Source organism: Cyprinodon tularosa, unplaced genomic scaffold (genome assembly GCF_016077235.1).
Source record: "Cyprinodon tularosa strain WSP-4 unplaced genomic scaffold, ASM1607723v1 ctg557, whole genome shotgun sequence".
Classification (NCBI taxonomy): Eukaryota; Metazoa; Chordata; class Actinopteri; order Cyprinodontiformes; family Cyprinodontidae; genus Cyprinodon; species Cyprinodon tularosa.
The window spans coordinates 187,279-204,615 of NW_024039293.1; the positions used below are offsets into that span (position 1 = coordinate 187,279).

The 17,337-nt window shown below is 39.6% G+C and overlaps 1 protein-coding gene across 1 annotated transcript in view; it reads left to right on the forward strand.

The window, feature by feature from the left end:
• Nucleotides 1-6,088: 6,088 nt before the first annotated feature.
• xrn2 (5'-3' exoribonuclease 2) overlaps nucleotides 6,089-17,337 on the forward strand; it is a 37,854-nt gene continuing 26,605 nt past the window's right edge. Inside the window, exons 1-8 of the mRNA XM_038305353.1 lie at nucleotides 6,089-6,320; nucleotides 9,084-9,211; nucleotides 9,355-9,466; nucleotides 9,540-9,651; nucleotides 9,875-9,933; nucleotides 14,701-14,790; nucleotides 14,868-14,940; nucleotides 17,222-17,272. Coding sequence (XP_038161281.1) covers nucleotides 6,246-6,320; nucleotides 9,084-9,211; nucleotides 9,355-9,466; nucleotides 9,540-9,651; nucleotides 9,875-9,933; nucleotides 14,701-14,790; nucleotides 14,868-14,940; nucleotides 17,222-17,272 — 700 coding nt within the window. The 5' untranslated portion in view covers nucleotides 6,089-6,245. The remainder of the gene's footprint in view (nucleotides 6,321-9,083; nucleotides 9,212-9,354; nucleotides 9,467-9,539; nucleotides 9,652-9,874; nucleotides 9,934-14,700; nucleotides 14,791-14,867; nucleotides 14,941-17,221; nucleotides 17,273-17,337) is intronic.

A 17,337-nucleotide genomic window follows, 5' to 3' on the forward strand; every position in this document is an offset into this window, starting at 1 on the left:
GATCAGATTCCGGGTCAGATTCTGATACAATTTCTGCGTCAGGATTTGGGTCATGTTTTGGGTAAGGTTCCAGGTTAGATTCTGGTTCAAGTTCTCGGTCAGGTTCTCGGTCAGGTTCTGGGTCAGATTCTGTTACAGTTTCTGGTTCAGGTTTTGGGTCAGGTTCTGGGTCCAATTTAAGGTCAAATTCTGGTTCAGCTTCCAGGTTAACTTTGGGTCAGTCAGATTCTGGTTCAGCTTCCGGGTCAGGTTCAGGTTCTGGGTCAGGTTCTTGTTCAGGTTGAGGGTCAGGTTCTGGGACAGGTTCAGGTTCCGGGTCAGTTTGTAGCTCAGGTTCCGGTTCAGGTTCTGGTTCAGGTTCTGGGTCAGATGTTGGGTCAGATTCTGGGTCAGGTGTTGAGTCAGGTTCGGAGTCAGATTATGGTTCAGGTTCCTGGTCAAATTCCGGATCAGGACTTGGGTCAGGTTCTGGGTGGGGTTCAGGATCAGATTCCGGGTCAGATTCTCATACAAGTTCTGGGTCAGATTCTGGGTCAGATTCTGATACAAGTTCTCGGTCAGGTTCCGGGTCAGGTTCTGGTTCAGGTTCCGGGTCAGATGTTGGGTCAGATTCTGGGTCAGGTGTTGAGTCAGGTTCGGAGTCAGATTCTGGTTCAGATTCCTGGTCAGATTCTGGGTCAGGTTCCTGGTTGACCAGAGGACTTTCCTTCTATCTGACTTTAACCCAGAGCTGAGTTGGATATTTTTAGGTCGGCGGTTTCCTTCGCTCGTCTTTCACTCAGAGATGAAGCAGTTCTCTGGTTTCTCTGCCAGAGTTCAGCTCCACTGTAATCAAAGTTTTAGTTGAAGAGTCAGCAGAGTAACCAGCATCTCAGCTGCTGAGGGCCTCCAGCAGTGGCGGCTGGTGAAAAATATTTTTGGTGGGGCTGATATAGCCTAGTGTATGTCTCCAACTAATCCGGAATAAGAATTCAAATAAACAATTGGACAATACATACAATTTAACAGTAATGATTTAATTTACTATATAATAACAGTAACAGTGATGATTTGGGTCACTGTGACGGGGTTCTTTGGCCTCCAAGAATCCAGTCTCAGTCGGGTTACCGGTGTTGGTGATTTATTGAGCTCAAAAACTCAAAACAGGGTGCAAAAGAAACTAAACATGTACAAGATACTCTGGGCCTCAGCCTCCCTCCAGTTACCAGCAATGTAACAAAGAAACAGAAAACAAAAATTGCCGCTTTTCTTCCCACAGCCCTCATTAAATAGTTTAAGCCCCTACCCTCAGGCTCTCTTATTTCTGATTTCTTCTCATTAATCAGTTTTGTCCATATATTACCTCCACAAACAATTGATGTACAAAAACAAATAATTTTTACAACTTAATTCTTTTACACAGATTCATTGACTTATTCAATTACACCAAACTGGGTTTGAACCCAGCAAAGACGCAGCCAGACTGAAGATGACAAGTCCCCGTAGCATAAACACGTACACACCCACACCCCCCCCCCCCCCCCCACACACACACACACACACACACACACACACACACACGGCTAACCCCACTGAAATATTAAGTGTGCACCCTCAATACGCCAGCAGGTAACCAGGACAGCTTGTGTGTTTTAAGTTCATGGAGCTACTGGGCTCAGCGCGAGTGTATTGGTCCTCACAAACACAGTATAACAGGAATGTGTGTGTGGCGCGCAAAGTTAGAGAGGTTGTTTTAAGCGACGAGGTGGATTCGTCACAGTCACAATAACCATGACAGGAAATGTTCATATCCTACAACAGGGATGTTCTTCTGGCAAACGGGTAGATAAATAAGGATCTCACCGAATTTGGTGGAAGCTGCATCTCGTTCGTTACATTCGCCATCTTCCCTCTAATTGTCTGCACCTGCGCTTGGGTGCAGAAGCCTGTTAAAGCGCAGTATTTTCAGCGCCCCAAGACCATAAAGTTCCGAGACGCTGATTGGCCATTAAATTCACCTAGCAATAGTACATGATTGACAGATTCTCTGCAAATGTGGGTCAGTCTGATCACAGCCCCCAGAACAGAGACGGTAGGAGTCTGTCTGTGGAAATCCACAAATTAATGACAGTAGATAGGGAAATGTAGTTTATATAATTTGTTTTGCTTATAGGTACACAGAAACAAGAACCCCAGAGTCAATCTAGACTGTTCCAACAGGAATGAGCGCAAAAAACATATTTTCTAAATAAAGACTAACTATACTTTCCTACAGCCTTTGCTAACAAATAGACGCAGATATTTAAACATCCATGCTGTCTAAATTAAAGGTATAGTGATCAAAATTCTTTCAGTTTGAGGTCTGGGGTGAACACACAGGAAAAAATCGAAATCTAGATAAGTCATTTTTTCTTGTATAAACGAGGTAAAAAGAGAGATTTTGCAAAAGGAACAAGACTATTTACATTTAAAATAAGAAAACACAATTACATTGTCTTATTTCAAGTGCATGTTATCTAATTATCTTATTTCAAGAGTAAAAATACTAATTCCATTGGCAAACTATCTCATTTATCTACTCAAATTAAGGGTAAATACACGTAATTTAAGACATTTCTACTTATTTCTAGGTTTTTTTCCCAGTGCATCTTTTATACACTGCAAAAACAATCTAGAAATAAGTAAAAATGTGCTAAATTAAGGGTGTGTAACGTTAATTTAAGTAGATAAATAAGATGATCTGCCAATGGATTAAGTATTTTTGATCTTAGAATAAGATAATTAGATAATATGCACTGGAAATAAGACAATGCAATTGTGTTTTCTTATTTTGAGTGTAAATTGTCTCGTTCTATCGGCAAAATGTCTCTTTTACCTCCTCAGTTCAAGAACAAATAAACTTATTTTAAAGCTACAGTGTGTAATAATTACAGGGCTATACAGTCAGAAATGTAATATATTATACATAACTATGTTATTTATCATCATCTACGAGCTCAGCCTCTTAACCTTAATATTTGCGTTGCCTTAGAATTCGTTATTTATAATTACATAGGAGCAGAGATGGGAAGTAACGAAGTACAAATACTTTGTTACTGTACTCAAGTAGATTTTTCTGATATTTTTACTTTACTTTACTACTTATTTTTATTGCGACTTTTTACTTCTACTCCTTACATTTTTACACAAATATCTGTACTTTCTACTCCTTACATTTTAAAAAATTGTCTCGTTACTTTAGTTTTGAATCATTTCAATGGAGTTACCGTTATTATTTTTCACGTCATCAATACCAAATTCAATCTAATTGGATGGGAATCTACGTTGCATTTGACGCACCACTACAAGATGAATCGACAGATTCGGCGGTATTCATTGGCGGCAAATCATTGCAGCTTGGTGGCGGTGGCGTTAGCATAGTAGCATGGACGACGAGATGATTGAAAATGAACACAACGGAGATCTAGTCCTATTGGCAGACATCCATTTAAAATGTAGGCAACGGCATGAAAAAAGTGGTTTGTACTTTTACTTTTATACTTTAAGTAAATTTACAAGCCTGTACTTTGTTACTTTTACTTGAGTAAAGAAGTTTAATCAGTACTTCCACTTTTACCAGAGTATTTTTTAACACAAGTATCTGTACTTTTACTCAAGTACGGAAAGTGAGTACTTTTGCCATCTCTGCATAGGAGCGGGTCTCGCAGCCATGGAGGCAGACATCTTTGCGCTACGGCAGCGCAGAGCCAACAAACTAGCGATTGCCAGATCGCCCATTACACTCGAAAGTAACTACGGCAAGTTGAGAGAGATGAACTGAGACGGTACTGAACAATAGATGGCAGTATTAAAATTATCTATGTAAACAAACCTCATCACTTGAGAAGGTAGGTGATGCGGACGTCATGGAAGACATTTTGTCCCGTAACGCTCACCGTACTGTTGGGGGGGAGAAGCGGTGGGGGGGGAGATGTTCATGTTGCTGCGGTCTGCAGTCTGACCGCTAGATGTCGCTGAAAATTACACACTGTAGCTTTAAGAAAAAATGACTTATCTAGATTTCACATTTTTCCAGTGTATTGTCATTACCTAATAATCATCCTGCAAAAAATGTGTATTTAAATGTACTAATATCCACATTTAACGAATGCTTAAGTTGTTATTAAAGTAGTTATTTATCTATGATTTGACCAAAGACTCCTACACTGCAAAAACGATCTAGAAATAGGTAAAAAAATTCTTAAATTAAGTGTGTTCACCCTTAATTTGAGTAGGTTAATGAGATAGTTTACCAATCGAATGAGTAATTTTACTCTTAAATTAAGATAATCAGATAATATGCACTTGAAATAAGACAATGCAATTGTTTTTTCTTATTTTAAGTGTAAATTGTCTTGTTCCATTGGCAAAATGTCTCTTTTACCTCCACAATTCAAGAACAAATAAACTTATTTTAAGAAAAAATTACTTATCTAGATTTAGATTTTTTGCAGTGTAGATGACTTGCAGAGACACATCATTTTATATTTACCCCAAATAATTCAAAATTTTATTCTGAAAAGAGCAGGAATTCTGTATTTATCATCTTTAAAGTTAGTATATTGATGTGGATAATTAGCCACAGTGTTTCTGTTGTAAAGTAATTGTTCATATATGAAAAATGTAAATGTTTAATAAGTTTGAACGTTTCCCTTCAGAGTATTACTGCTGCCACTGTCTTTATTTAGGGGGAAAAATGGTACGGGGGGCCCTGGCCCCCCATCTAGCTGCGCCCCTGCTTCTTTGGTGGAAAGCTGCCACATGGAGGCGCTCTGGAGGTTTCTCTGTTCAGTTCAGAACGTTTCCGCTTCTCTCCTGTTATTTTCTAACAAATCTCAGCTCCTCTGTTTCCATCCTTTCCTTCCTGTTTTCATCCTATCAGCTGCAGCTCCACAGGAACTCTTTATGGAAATGGCTCATTGGAGCAGGCCAAGTGTTTCCCATCAGTAGCTCTATGCAGTAATAATCCCCCCCCCCCTGCATTAACCAGGGGGTCTAATTCACCTTAAACGTGCTGCAGCCTGGGAGCAGAGAACGCCTCCATTAAATGAAGATAATCCTCAGCTCAGTTACCGGCAGCCTGCTGATGCACCTTTTATCTATTTTTGTCTTCATTTAATCTACCGTTTATATCAATGAAATAAAATAAAAAAAAACGGAAGATTAGTTTTATGATCAATCCGGATGAATCCTAATCAGATTCAAATGAAGATGAATAAAAACACAAAGGCAACCAAAAGGCCTTATAGTGGAGAAGATCTGAATCTAACTGATACTTAAAGAGATAAAACAATCATATCAGCTTATTTTCATCTTTGAACACAGATGTTTTAAGAACATTACTTTCTGAACAATGATACAAACTGACATTTTTCCTTTACTGCTAACTTCTGAATGAATTATATTCATAAAATGAGTGATAATAATAATAATCAGAAATATAAATAAAAGAGTTCATTATTAGCTTTACATTTAACAGATATATGTGTGATTTTATTATTATTTTATTTCATAAAATCTTTGAATAAAACATACATTTAAAATGGTAATACTCTCATTAAGGAAAATAATTAAATCAAAATGTATGACTGATTGTTCAATTTGTTGCCTTTATTGATCCCACAGTGGAGAAATGTATTCCTTACATCAGATCAAATAATCAAAAAGAGTAGCAGAACGGTAGATATATATGAATATATAGATGTTGCACAGGTAATTTACATGGGTATTTATACGTATGTTGGTCTTTTTCCGGTCTTTTTGTTCCACGGGTGTTTTCCATGCTGCTTTGGATTACCTGAAGTAGACACTTGCTCTACTTTTAAACAGTAAACATCAGATTAGACATTCTTTACTGATTTTAGGCAAAGCAAGTTCACAGAAAATTGAAATTGCTGCACATGAAAAAAACTGAGAAATATGCATTGCAGTGGTTTAACGGTAAATAGATGATTAATAAACCTAAAATAAACAACTTCTATTCAACTAAAATCCTTTTAGTGTTGTGATTCAAACTCCCGTCCACTGGAGGTCCTGCAGGCTGCCCACAAAACACGACCGGAAGCTGAGAAGGTAACCCGGAGAAAGTACACAAAGCTGTTTGTAGCCGCGGCATGTAGCCGCGGTGTTTCAGTCCAGCACAACCCAGAACCGGACCCGAGTGTTTTACCCGCGGTCCTTTTTAACCTTTTATTATTTCATAAACTGACAGAAGGCCGTTTGCAGACATGGGAGTCCCGGCTTTTTTCCGCTGGCTGAGCCGGAAGTACCCGTCCATCATTGTTCACTGTGTGGAGGAGAAGGTGAGCTAGCAGAGTTAGCATGGGAAATAATCCGGGTTACACTTCTGTAACTGCGTGGAGAGAAACGCTTTAATGATTTCAAGAATTATAAACCGGGATTGGTAAATATAAAGCGGGATTAAGCGGATATAAATGAACAGGATCTTAAACATGGAGAGGATCTTTAAACATGGAGAGGATCTTTAAACACTGTTAAAATACATGTTTAGCAAAACCCAGCCTTATTTAAAGGAGCCTTAAAACAGCTAAAATTAACAGTGTTTTTAACAGAAACCAACTTTAGACACAAGACAGAATTTATAATACAAAATAAATCTTATTAAATGTTGTTTTCCAGATTAATGGACAGTAAAGTGGAACCTTTTATAAAAAAAAGTCCCCAAAATTAACTAGAAACTGAACAATAATTCAATATATGCTCTGTCTCGAGCTGCAACTAACCACCATTTTCCAAATCGACTCTTCAGCAATCCCTCACACTAAGCATGCTTGTAGCAACAGTGGAGAGGAAAAACTCCCTTTGAACAGGAAGAAACCTCCAGCAGAACCAGGCTCAGTGTGAGCGGCCATCTGCTGAGGCCCACTGGGGTTCAAGGAGACAGAAGCAGACATAGAAATAGATAATAAGGAATGCAAAACATAAAACTCTGTCTACCAGGGATGCAACTAGAAATTGTTTTACAGATTGATTAATCTGTGGATTATTATTTTGATTAATCAATAAATAATCAGACATCCAAAGGTTCCTTAAAGAATGGATGGAAAGCTTTTATCTTAAATGCAAAATTATTTTATATATATATATTTGGGCTGAAACAACGAATCGATAAAAATCGACTTTTAAAAGCGTGGGCAACGAATTTCATCATCGATTAGTTGTGTCTCGCGATTAATGCGTCATCCGCTGCTGCCATCATCACTGCAACGGGGGAAGAAAAAAAAATTACGGCAAAGCGAGCCAGCACCGCAGGTGCGCAGTGTTGCCAACTCAGCGACTTTGTCGCTATATTTAGCGACTTTTCAGACCCCTCCAGCGACTATTTAAAAAAAAGTGACTAGCGACAAATCTGGCGACTTTTTACGGTGTCACTGGCGGCTTTTGGAGACTCTAACGTGAAAGCATGTGTTGTTCCTACTCTGCCGTGGGGCGCCTCCCCCATCCCAACCCCGCTTTCCCGCAGGAGTCCCTCTCAGCGCTGCAGTCAGAGCCGCAGGATGTTTCAGCATCCAGACTGCAAATGAAGCGCGCATGCGCCGGGATTGACGGCGCAAATTGATCACAATAATTAAAATAGCCTTTATAAATAAATTAACTTGCAAATTATGAGGGCAAGGCTTTTAAAGTTTAAATCTTCTGGCAAAGATAAAGTAAAGAAGATCCTGCAATTTATGGAAGTAAAGCAGAATAAAATCCAGCAAGATCAGTAATATGTCAATTAATTATCTGCCACATTTCCATGTAAATATCTGTCTTTGGAGGATGTGTTTTTTAGCACCCCTAGTTCTCTCATTTTTATTCCAAATACAATTTATAATTTGAATCACAGGGCTATTTTTATCTCTATGGTTCAGTATTTTCTCAAGTAGCAACTTTAACTGCTATACTTTCCTGTCTTAAAAGGCAGAACTCTTCTAGTCTAAAAAAACTCAGTTGTTGAAATGGGGGGGCCTATTGTTTGAACCCCTTAGGGGCTTTAAAAACAAAAATGTCTTTTTTTGCGCTTTATGAAACAAAGCCTATATTTTGTGGATGTACAGCTACATTTCTCATGTAAGTTTGCGTAGTTTTAACACAAACATTTATTTTTCATATTGCACCAGTACAGTTAATGAGCAACCTGTACTTGTGTGCTTGTTTGTTCTGTCTAAAATGTTTATTTTGGAATAGAGGTTAATATAAAAAAATATTTTTTGTCCGATTCATCGAAAAAAATAATCGGCCGATTCATCGATTTTTAAATTAATCGTTAGTTGCAGCCCTAGTTTAAAGTTTAGGTCCGTTTTAAGGAGATGTTCTATTTTTTCTCCCAGTTATTTCAAACTGACTTTCACCTCTGAAGTGGTCTGATTAATTAAGACTCGTTCCTTCAAGTTGGCTCTGCAGACTGTTTGGAAAAAGGAGCCGCTTCTTTCCTCTGGTCTGTCTCCTGTGATCCCAGTAAACACAGATCAGCTGCTAAAGACCATTAATCACTCCATCATCCACACTCCTGCCTGGTTCAATTTTGATTTCAGAGCAGATGATTGAACCAGTCTAGATGTAATTGTTGCATTTATGCTTATTGTAAATCGTTCTATAATTTCCTTTCCTTTTTCTAAGGTAATTGTCTGATTAGAATTAATTTCAGTTGTATTTGTCTTCTATTAAATGATCCAGAACATAGGAATGTGCCTTTATTTTGAAGTTAAGGTCTTGTCTGACTGCGGGCGGAAGACGCATTCAGGTGGTTATGGAGGATGTTTTGCTAGCTCAAGGATAAAGACCTTTACGTTTAATAAAGACTTTGGATAATTCCCTTTTTTCTTGCAGTATGTCGCCAACGAGGTATTTTATTGGTATATTTATTATTTTATATTCGCTGCAAGTTATTTGTCACATTAATGTTTGCTTGTCAACATTATTTCGTTTTCATGGTGGATTTGGAAAAACCAACAGCAACTTTGATTAAACCAGGAAAGAGAACCACTTTAGTCGCCTTGTGCTTGGAGGGAATTACACTTATTGCTTCTAAAAACCATTTGTTTAAATTTTTTCCCCCACAGGGCAGAGAGTGTAATGGTGTCCGTGTCCCGGTGGATACGACCAAGCCCAACCCCAACGAGGTGGAGTTTGATAACCTGTATTTGGACATGAATGGGATCATCCACCCGTGTACGCATCCTGAAGACAAGTAGGGACACAGCTTTATCTCTTGGTCTCACAATAATGATGAAGGCAGGGATCCAGCTCCCAGAGAAGCCTGGTTTAAGCTGAGGGAATTTAAATAGACACTTTGGACCTCAGGCTAAACATTGCAGAACCGTTTGTTTGCAGACCTGCGCCCAAGAATGAGGACGAAATGATGGTGGCCATCTTTGAGTACATCGATCGCCTGTTTAACATCGTGCGTCCCAGGAGGGTTCTCTACATGGCCATCGATGGAGTGGTGAGTCCCAGTTAGTTTCAGCTGTCCTGCTTCAGAACCAGGCTTGATGGACCTTCTCCTGGACTTTCCTCAGGCTCCGCGAGCCAAGATGAACCAGCAGCGCTCCCGGCGCTTCCGAGCCTCCAAAGAAGGGGTGGAGCTTACAGAGGAGAAGAACCGTATGAGGGAGGAGGTCATCCAGAGAGGTGAGGTTTATGGGACGGATCCCTCCGTAGGTTTCGGTTTGTTGCTGGAACATTGGAACCGTCTTCAGAACCGACCGATCGACCGCTGCTGCTGAACTTCAAAGACAAACATGAAATAAAAATAATAGATGATGGAGAAACCAGCAGCAGAACGGACTGGCCGCCTGTTTTGGACGTGAAGCAGAGGAGCGATCCGTCACTCACTGGTCTGCTTCCTCTGCAGGAGGCTACCTTCCCCCGGAGGAGATCAAGGAGAGGTTTGACAGCAACTGCATCACTCCGGTAAGCAGGGCGTCTGATGAAGCCATCTTAGACAGGGGCGGAGCTAGATGGGGGGCCAGGGGTGGCCATGGCCACCCTTACTCAATCATTAGCCACTCCTACCATTTTTTCCCCTCTAATACAGAGGGTGGCAGCAGTAATACTCAAGTGGAATATTCCAAACATTTAAATTTTTTATGGTTAATGATACACATCAATATACTAACATCAAAGATGATGAATACAGAATTCCTGCTCTTTTCACAACTAGATTTTGTGTTATATGGGGTAAAGAGAAAATGTGTCATAAATTCCTCAGTGAAATCATAGATAAATAACAATATTTAATAAAAACTTATCAAATAATCCATTTATGTAGATATTAGTGCTTGTAAATATCAATTTTCCTGTTGAAGCAGTGTAGATTGACCCTGAGGTTCTGGCGCCTGTCCACTTTCGGCCGCCCCTCAGTGTACATTGGTTATTGCCTGGACACCCTTATAAAGAATGTTTGGCTACGCCTCTGATCTTAGATTTAGTCTTAGTCTTCAGGGCGAAAACTATTATTAGTTTATTAGTCGCATTTTAGTCATTATTATGTGATAGTTTTGGTCGGTTTTAGTCGACTAAAACTAAAAAGCTTTTAGTCAGTTTTATGTTGCAAAAACAAGGTTAACCTTGACAAATAGCAGATCTAGTTCAACACATCATGTTAGTTAATATAGCAGACAGACGAGCAAAATGTCCAATAAACAAATGTTTTAGACATCCAAGGTTTCCATCACAAACCAAATACTTCCTGATCTAATATAAATTCATGGCTCCAAAAAACATTCTTCTTTCTACTTTGGCAGTTTTGTCTTTATGTTTGAGAATTTTCCCCCCTCGGTTCCTGCTGCTCAGTGGTCAAAGTAGATTTAAATTTCATATTATATAAAGAAATACAGAAAAAAACCTAAATCACATATGTCAGAGTCAAGGCCCGCGGGCCATATCCGGCCCGCGGGCCTTGACTCTGACTCTGAGAAGGTTTTTTACGGCCCCTGGGATGATCTTGATTTATTATTAGAACCGGCCCGCAGACCGCAGCAAGCCGGCAGCCCGCAGATCTTTTACACGCACCAATACTACATTTCCAACAATGCAACGGTGACGCACCGAGCAGTAGGCTGCTTCATTTCGGTGTTTATTAGCACAGCGGTCGTCAGCATAACTGTAAAATTAACTTTCAGATACCCATCAAAAATGCTCAGCTCAGAGCCTTGCCCTGAACATTGATGAACTTGTGGAAAAGATGGGACACCACCAAGTATCACCCTCAACCTCAAACAAGTGAACATTACTGTGCAATCACATATTTAGAGTTTTTACTCAGTTCAAGTTTAAAAGTTAAAGTTTAATATTTGTTTTCACTGCATGTTACTTCTCCTTGAGGAAAGTTGTTTTTGATAAATAGATTTTTGCACTTTATTTTATTGTATTACAATCCAATTATATTTTAAAAATATTTCAGTTGAGTGGATGATAGAAAATTGCTATTATTTTTTTCTTTGAATTAAATTTAGCCCACTTTTGCTAAAATAGAAAATATAGGCTACTGATGGTGCCTTGAATAATACAGGTCTCTTTCATTTAATGTTCATGTTATGGGGATTTTTATATAAAGGAAATGTGTCTTTTGTGTCTGTTGATAATTAAAGATTACTGACAGAGCCATAAGAAAATATTGATTTATTTATCTGATCAAACTGGAATATATTTGTTAGGTTTTCAGTAGGTTCAATTATGTTTACTAGACTATATGCGTCATTTAAAAAAGTTTCAATGAACATTCGATCAGTCCGGCCCTCGGCTTGTAGCTAAATTCTTTATTTGGCCCTCCGTCCATTTGACTTTGACACCCCTGACCTAAATGATTGCCTTGTAATTGCATGGCATTCCACACCTAAACTGGATGAATATGCTACTAAAATATTGAAATATTTAAAAGAAACAGAGAAAATGTTTTAATGACAATACAAGGACATTTTTTCATCATATTTAGATAAAAACAAGAACGAGAGATAAAAATTCAAAGATCTATGAACCGTTTCTTCTGGCTCTTTATCCAAAAATAAACAGAATGCAATCAAATATTTTTGGATATAATTTAGGGATTACTTTTGGTAGAAATGAAAGAATATTTAGCATCACCTCTAGTCAGAGATGGGAAGTAACGAAGTACAAATACTTCGTTACTGTACTCAAGTAGATTTTTCTAATATTTTTACTTTACTTTACTACTTATTTTTATGGCGACTTTTTACTTCTACTCCTTACATTTTTACACAAATATCTGTACTTTCTACTCCTTACATTTTAAAAAATTGGCTCGTTACTTTAGCTTTGAATCATTTCAATGGAGTTACCGTTATTATTTTTCACGTCATCAATACCAAATTCAATCTAATTGGATGGGAATCTACGTTGCATTTCACGCACCGCTACAAGATGAATCGACAGATTCGGCGGTATTCATTGGCGGCAAATCATTGCAGCTTGGTGGCGGTGGCGTTAGCATAGTAGCATGGACGACGAGATGATTGAAAATGAACACAACGGAGATCTAGTCCTATTGGCAGACATCCATTTAAAATGTAGGCAACGGCATGAAAAAAAGTGGTTTCTACTTTTACTTTTATACTTTAAGTACATTTACAAGCCTGTACTTTGTTACTTTTACTTGAGTAAAGAAGTTTAATCAGTACTTCCAATTTTACCAGAGTATTTTTTAACACAAGTATCTGTACTTTTACTCAAGTACGGAAAGTGAGTACTTTTGCCATCTCTGCCTCTAGTGAGCTGGAAGAAATAAAATGTTGATGGTAAAGTGATTTTTTTTTTAGGCCTGGCAGAGGATGATCAGCCACATCTAGTTTATTAAGTAGCGAGAGCAGGAAGAGCCGTACTGCTGAGAGCGATCAGAGTGGAGCGTGAAGCGCAGACTCTCAGCTAAGCCGGGCAAAGACGCATTTCTGAGGATCAGAGCAGAGTTTGTCAGAATTCGGCGCACAGTACCAAACCATTCTGGGTTATTTTCTTGACCCAAAATCCCACATCCTCCGTCGCCATCCCGCTACGCTACAGACCGCCTGCACAACGCCTACAGGCTCCGCTATTCCTCCCGTCCTGCACGATATTACCGTATTTTCACGACCATAAGGCGCACCGTACTAAAAGGCGCAGTCTCAGTTATGTGTCCCATTTCTGTATTTAACACACACATAAGGCGCACCGGACTATAGGGCGCGGGTTTTATATACTGGTACATATCCTCTACTACGTTTAAATACCTCTACTGCATATTTAAAAATAGAGCGGGAGCAAAACTGAGTATGATTGTGCTTTATTCATGTATTTATTACAAAGTATTAATCGAACCCATCAACGTCATCATCCTCTGTTTCTGAATTAAACAGCTGCGCTAAATCAGACATGCCAGTTTCCCCTTCCTCGCTGTCAGAGTCACTTTCCGTGCAGCGCGGCTCCTCGGAAATAATGCCGGCTTTTGCGAAAGCTGGAACAACAGAGCCAGCAGACACGTTAGTCCAAGCATCTGCAATCCATCCGCAAACGGTGGCATAACTTGAAAAAAAGACGTTTATTTGCGCCTTATAGTCGTGAAAATACGCTATTAAATACAAAGGAGCAAAACGTGGAAATGAACGCCTAATTTAATATGACGTATTAAAAAAATCCCCCCCATCATCCAGCAGATGTTCAGTTTCTGCCCAAATATTTTCTTTTTATGTGGATTTCTGTAGCAGGGATAACTAGGATCATACATAGTTTATACGAACTCTGTTTGTTCTCTTACTTCCAAACTCAGCATTTCTTCATCCATTCCTGCAAAAATAAGTGTGTTGAAGTTGTGAGACGCTATCTTAGAAGTTTTTAATGGATTTGATTGAGTTTTTTATCCTCTTAGTATAAAATAAATAATTTGATGGAGATGAGAAATCTGCTTCCTGGTGTGATGAAGTACCGATACTCTGCATCCAGTCGTTTAATTAAACGCTCTTAGTTTTTGGGAATACACACTGTTTGCAGAATTATTAGGCAAGTTGTATTTTCGGGGATTATTTTGATTATTCGGCCACAATTGTGTTCTAAATCAACCCAAAAGACTCCTTAATATCAAAGTTTCATATCTTTGAAAGTAGATTTGGTTATTTTATCAGGATGTCTGTGTGTGCAGGTAAATATTACTGTCCAGAATTATTTGGCAACGTAATAAAAATCAAATATATGTCCATCTCACTGGTTTATTTTCACCAGGTAAACCAATAGAACGACTCAAAATTCAGAAATAAACATTTGCGACGTTCAAAAACAAGAAAACAACCAAATCAGTGACCAATGTTGCCTCGTTTCTCCACCATGACGCTCTAAATCCTTCCATCCGTAGATTCTGTCTTTGTCTTGATCTGTTTGCGATCCTCATTGCGTGACGCAGCTTCACAGCCTCCCTGTAGATCTCACCTTTCATGAAGGACCACAGGTTCACCATGAGGTTCTGGTGAACAAGGTGACTCACTGAGCGACGAACCGCTGTTTTTTTGTCTCGTTTCGTTGATGAAAACTCAAACCTATGACTAATCCTGTTTGTCATCATCAAAGATCCATGTTTAACTCGTCAGTTTTAGTTATCGTCATTTAAAAAAGGTGCGTCAATGAAATTATTTCGTCATCGTTGAAGAAAACGTTCTGTGTTCGGTTCTGCTCTGAATGGCTGAGCTGTTTCTGCAGGGGACGGAGTTCATGGACAACCTGGCTCGGTGTCTGAGGTACTACGTAGCCGACCGACTCAGCAACGATCCGGGATGGAAGAACGTTGTTGTGAGTGTTTAACCTGGAAGGATGAAATCCTCTGCTGGTTCTGAGTTCAGAGATCCATTCCTCTCCCTCATTCCCAGGTCTTCCTGTCTGACGCCAGCGTTCCTGGCGAGGGAGAACACAAGATCATGGACTTCATCAGGAGACAGAGAGGTGAGGCCAACTAGAGCAGCTTTGGGTTACAAATTTTATTTTATGTTAACCAGCTCAAGGCTTTTCACTAATAATTCTGCCACATGTGGGTGTCAGTGTTAGACCTTGAACAATACTGAATAAAATGGAAAATAAATAAGAGATCTTTTGTGCATAATAAAAAAAAAAGCTTAATGAAAAAATAAATTGACCTAAAATTACAAAAACAAAAGTGAAAATAATGTCCAAGAATTAGAGCTTTATCAGAGCATCTTCAAACGATCAGCACTGATCTTTACCTGCTGGGAATTTTAAAGAAGCAGAAAAATGTATAAATTTGAGAACATTGCCAAGTTTAGAGAACACCTGGAAAAGAAGTTGGTGCCTTTTGTTCGCTGTCCTCGCCGTGAAATCCAAACCGCTGCCGTATATCGCTCAGTGAAACACCTGCTGTTGCCAGATTTAGTTTGGCAGTCGCTGTAGTGTGTGAGAAAATAATCCTGTTTGGAGGAGGGATTTCTGATTAGTGCTGCACTGATACCAGTATCGGGCGGGGCCCCAATCCAGCTCTAAAATGGTGGTATCGGTATCGGCAAGTACCAACCAATAGGGCAACGATACCATTTTGAGAGCCTAAAGTTTCTTCAACTATTGTTACCCATTCCAGGTAGGCAATAAAAAGTTCTCCTGGATTCACTTTGTTTTAGTCTTTTCCTGCTTCATAAAGGTAGGCAGCAGCTTGACATGAAGCCATGATGGACATTATTTTACATCCAAGTAGGATGCAGTTCTTCATAGAATGCATCATGATACTTGAAATATTGCGATGCATCGCGATATTTTCACTGAACACTGTTAGAAACAGATACAGCCCTTACTGACTGGCTGGGTGTGATCTGGATAGTGTCTACAATTGATGCATAACTGAAAGCAACTGAATTCATGCATAGCTGTATTCATTGAAACGACTTTTGGAGGTGTTGCCATGGAAACAAATACTGGACAGAAAATGAGGATAATCAGTGTCATTCACATGGCTTTAGTGGTCCTTTAAACCAATGAAATGAAAACATTTCCCCTTTTGCAAATGACGTGCATCATATCAGTTTTTTTTTTTACCTTCTTTGTTTTTAAAGCCTAAATGCATCCAAGCATCTGACTTGAAATGTGATGGAGCCGCCGGGTGAAGTTTCTCAGTCTCCTCCATGGTTTATTTACGAATGACTCGGCGCAGTATCCCGCGGCCGGACATGCTTGGGACGGGCGTCAACACATCCGCAGCGACATCTGCTGGACTGGAAGCTGTATTCCACTTGTTTTTGGCTGCTGTGCGCCAACCATTCCCCTATTTTATTTATTCATTTTTTAAAATTAAGAATCGATACTTGGCTTCAAGAATCCATGCAGTAGATCACAAAAATTAGAATCGCGATGCATCGTCATGACGATTATTTTGCACACCCCTAATATACACACACATCAATTTCAAACAGATGGTATCGGTTGATTCTGCACAGCCCGGTATCGGGTAACAGGGCCAAAAAATGGCATCAGCGCAACACTATTTATGATGCATTCAAAGTGTGTGGGAACAATAAAACTCTGCGAAATAGATGCCGAAAACTCAAGATACATCGAGTATATTATATCGCCCACCCCTAGACTATATTTGAACAAAATGGTTGCATCATAGCGCATGAATGAAACTTATTTACTTTTTCTTATTAATTAAACTCTCTTAAAAACTAAATTGATTCTAGAATTTCCAGATAATTGCATTTAACGGGTTCGGGTCTCGGTTCTGAACTCTACGGATAAAGTCTATAAAAATTAGAGCCGTGCAGGACTCTGGTTCCGACCCTGCAAGCTGCTCTCTGCCCCCTCCAGGACAGGGAGCCAAGCATGGGGATGGCACCATCATGCTGTGGGACACAAAGCTGGTCAGGTGGTTGCAGCTAAATGTTGACCTTCCAGGAGGAGAACCAGACAGAGAGACGATGGATGGGTTAGAACGGCCTAGTCAAAGGCCAGACAGATGAACTCTAGAGAGACTCTAAAAATGTTCTCCATCCAACCGAGAGTTTTTACTGAAAGGGAACTGATCAAAGCTCAGGAGGTTCTACAGAGTTCTGACTCCACGCTTCATCTTAGTCAAAGTTCCAAACCTGTTCAGACCAGAACCGCAGGTGGAACAGGTGGAGGGTTTTAAGAACCTCTGAGGATTAATGTTTCCGTTCAGTTAGAACCAGAAAATCTGACGCTGGCCCAGTTTATCCTGATAAATGTGATCTGATCTCCACAGCTCAACCCAACCACGACCCAAACACGCATCACTGCCTGTGTGGAGCCGACGGTAAGAACCTCCGCCAACATCAGGTCGGTGTCCCTCAGGTCCGGTTCTATCCCAAGTTCTGTTTG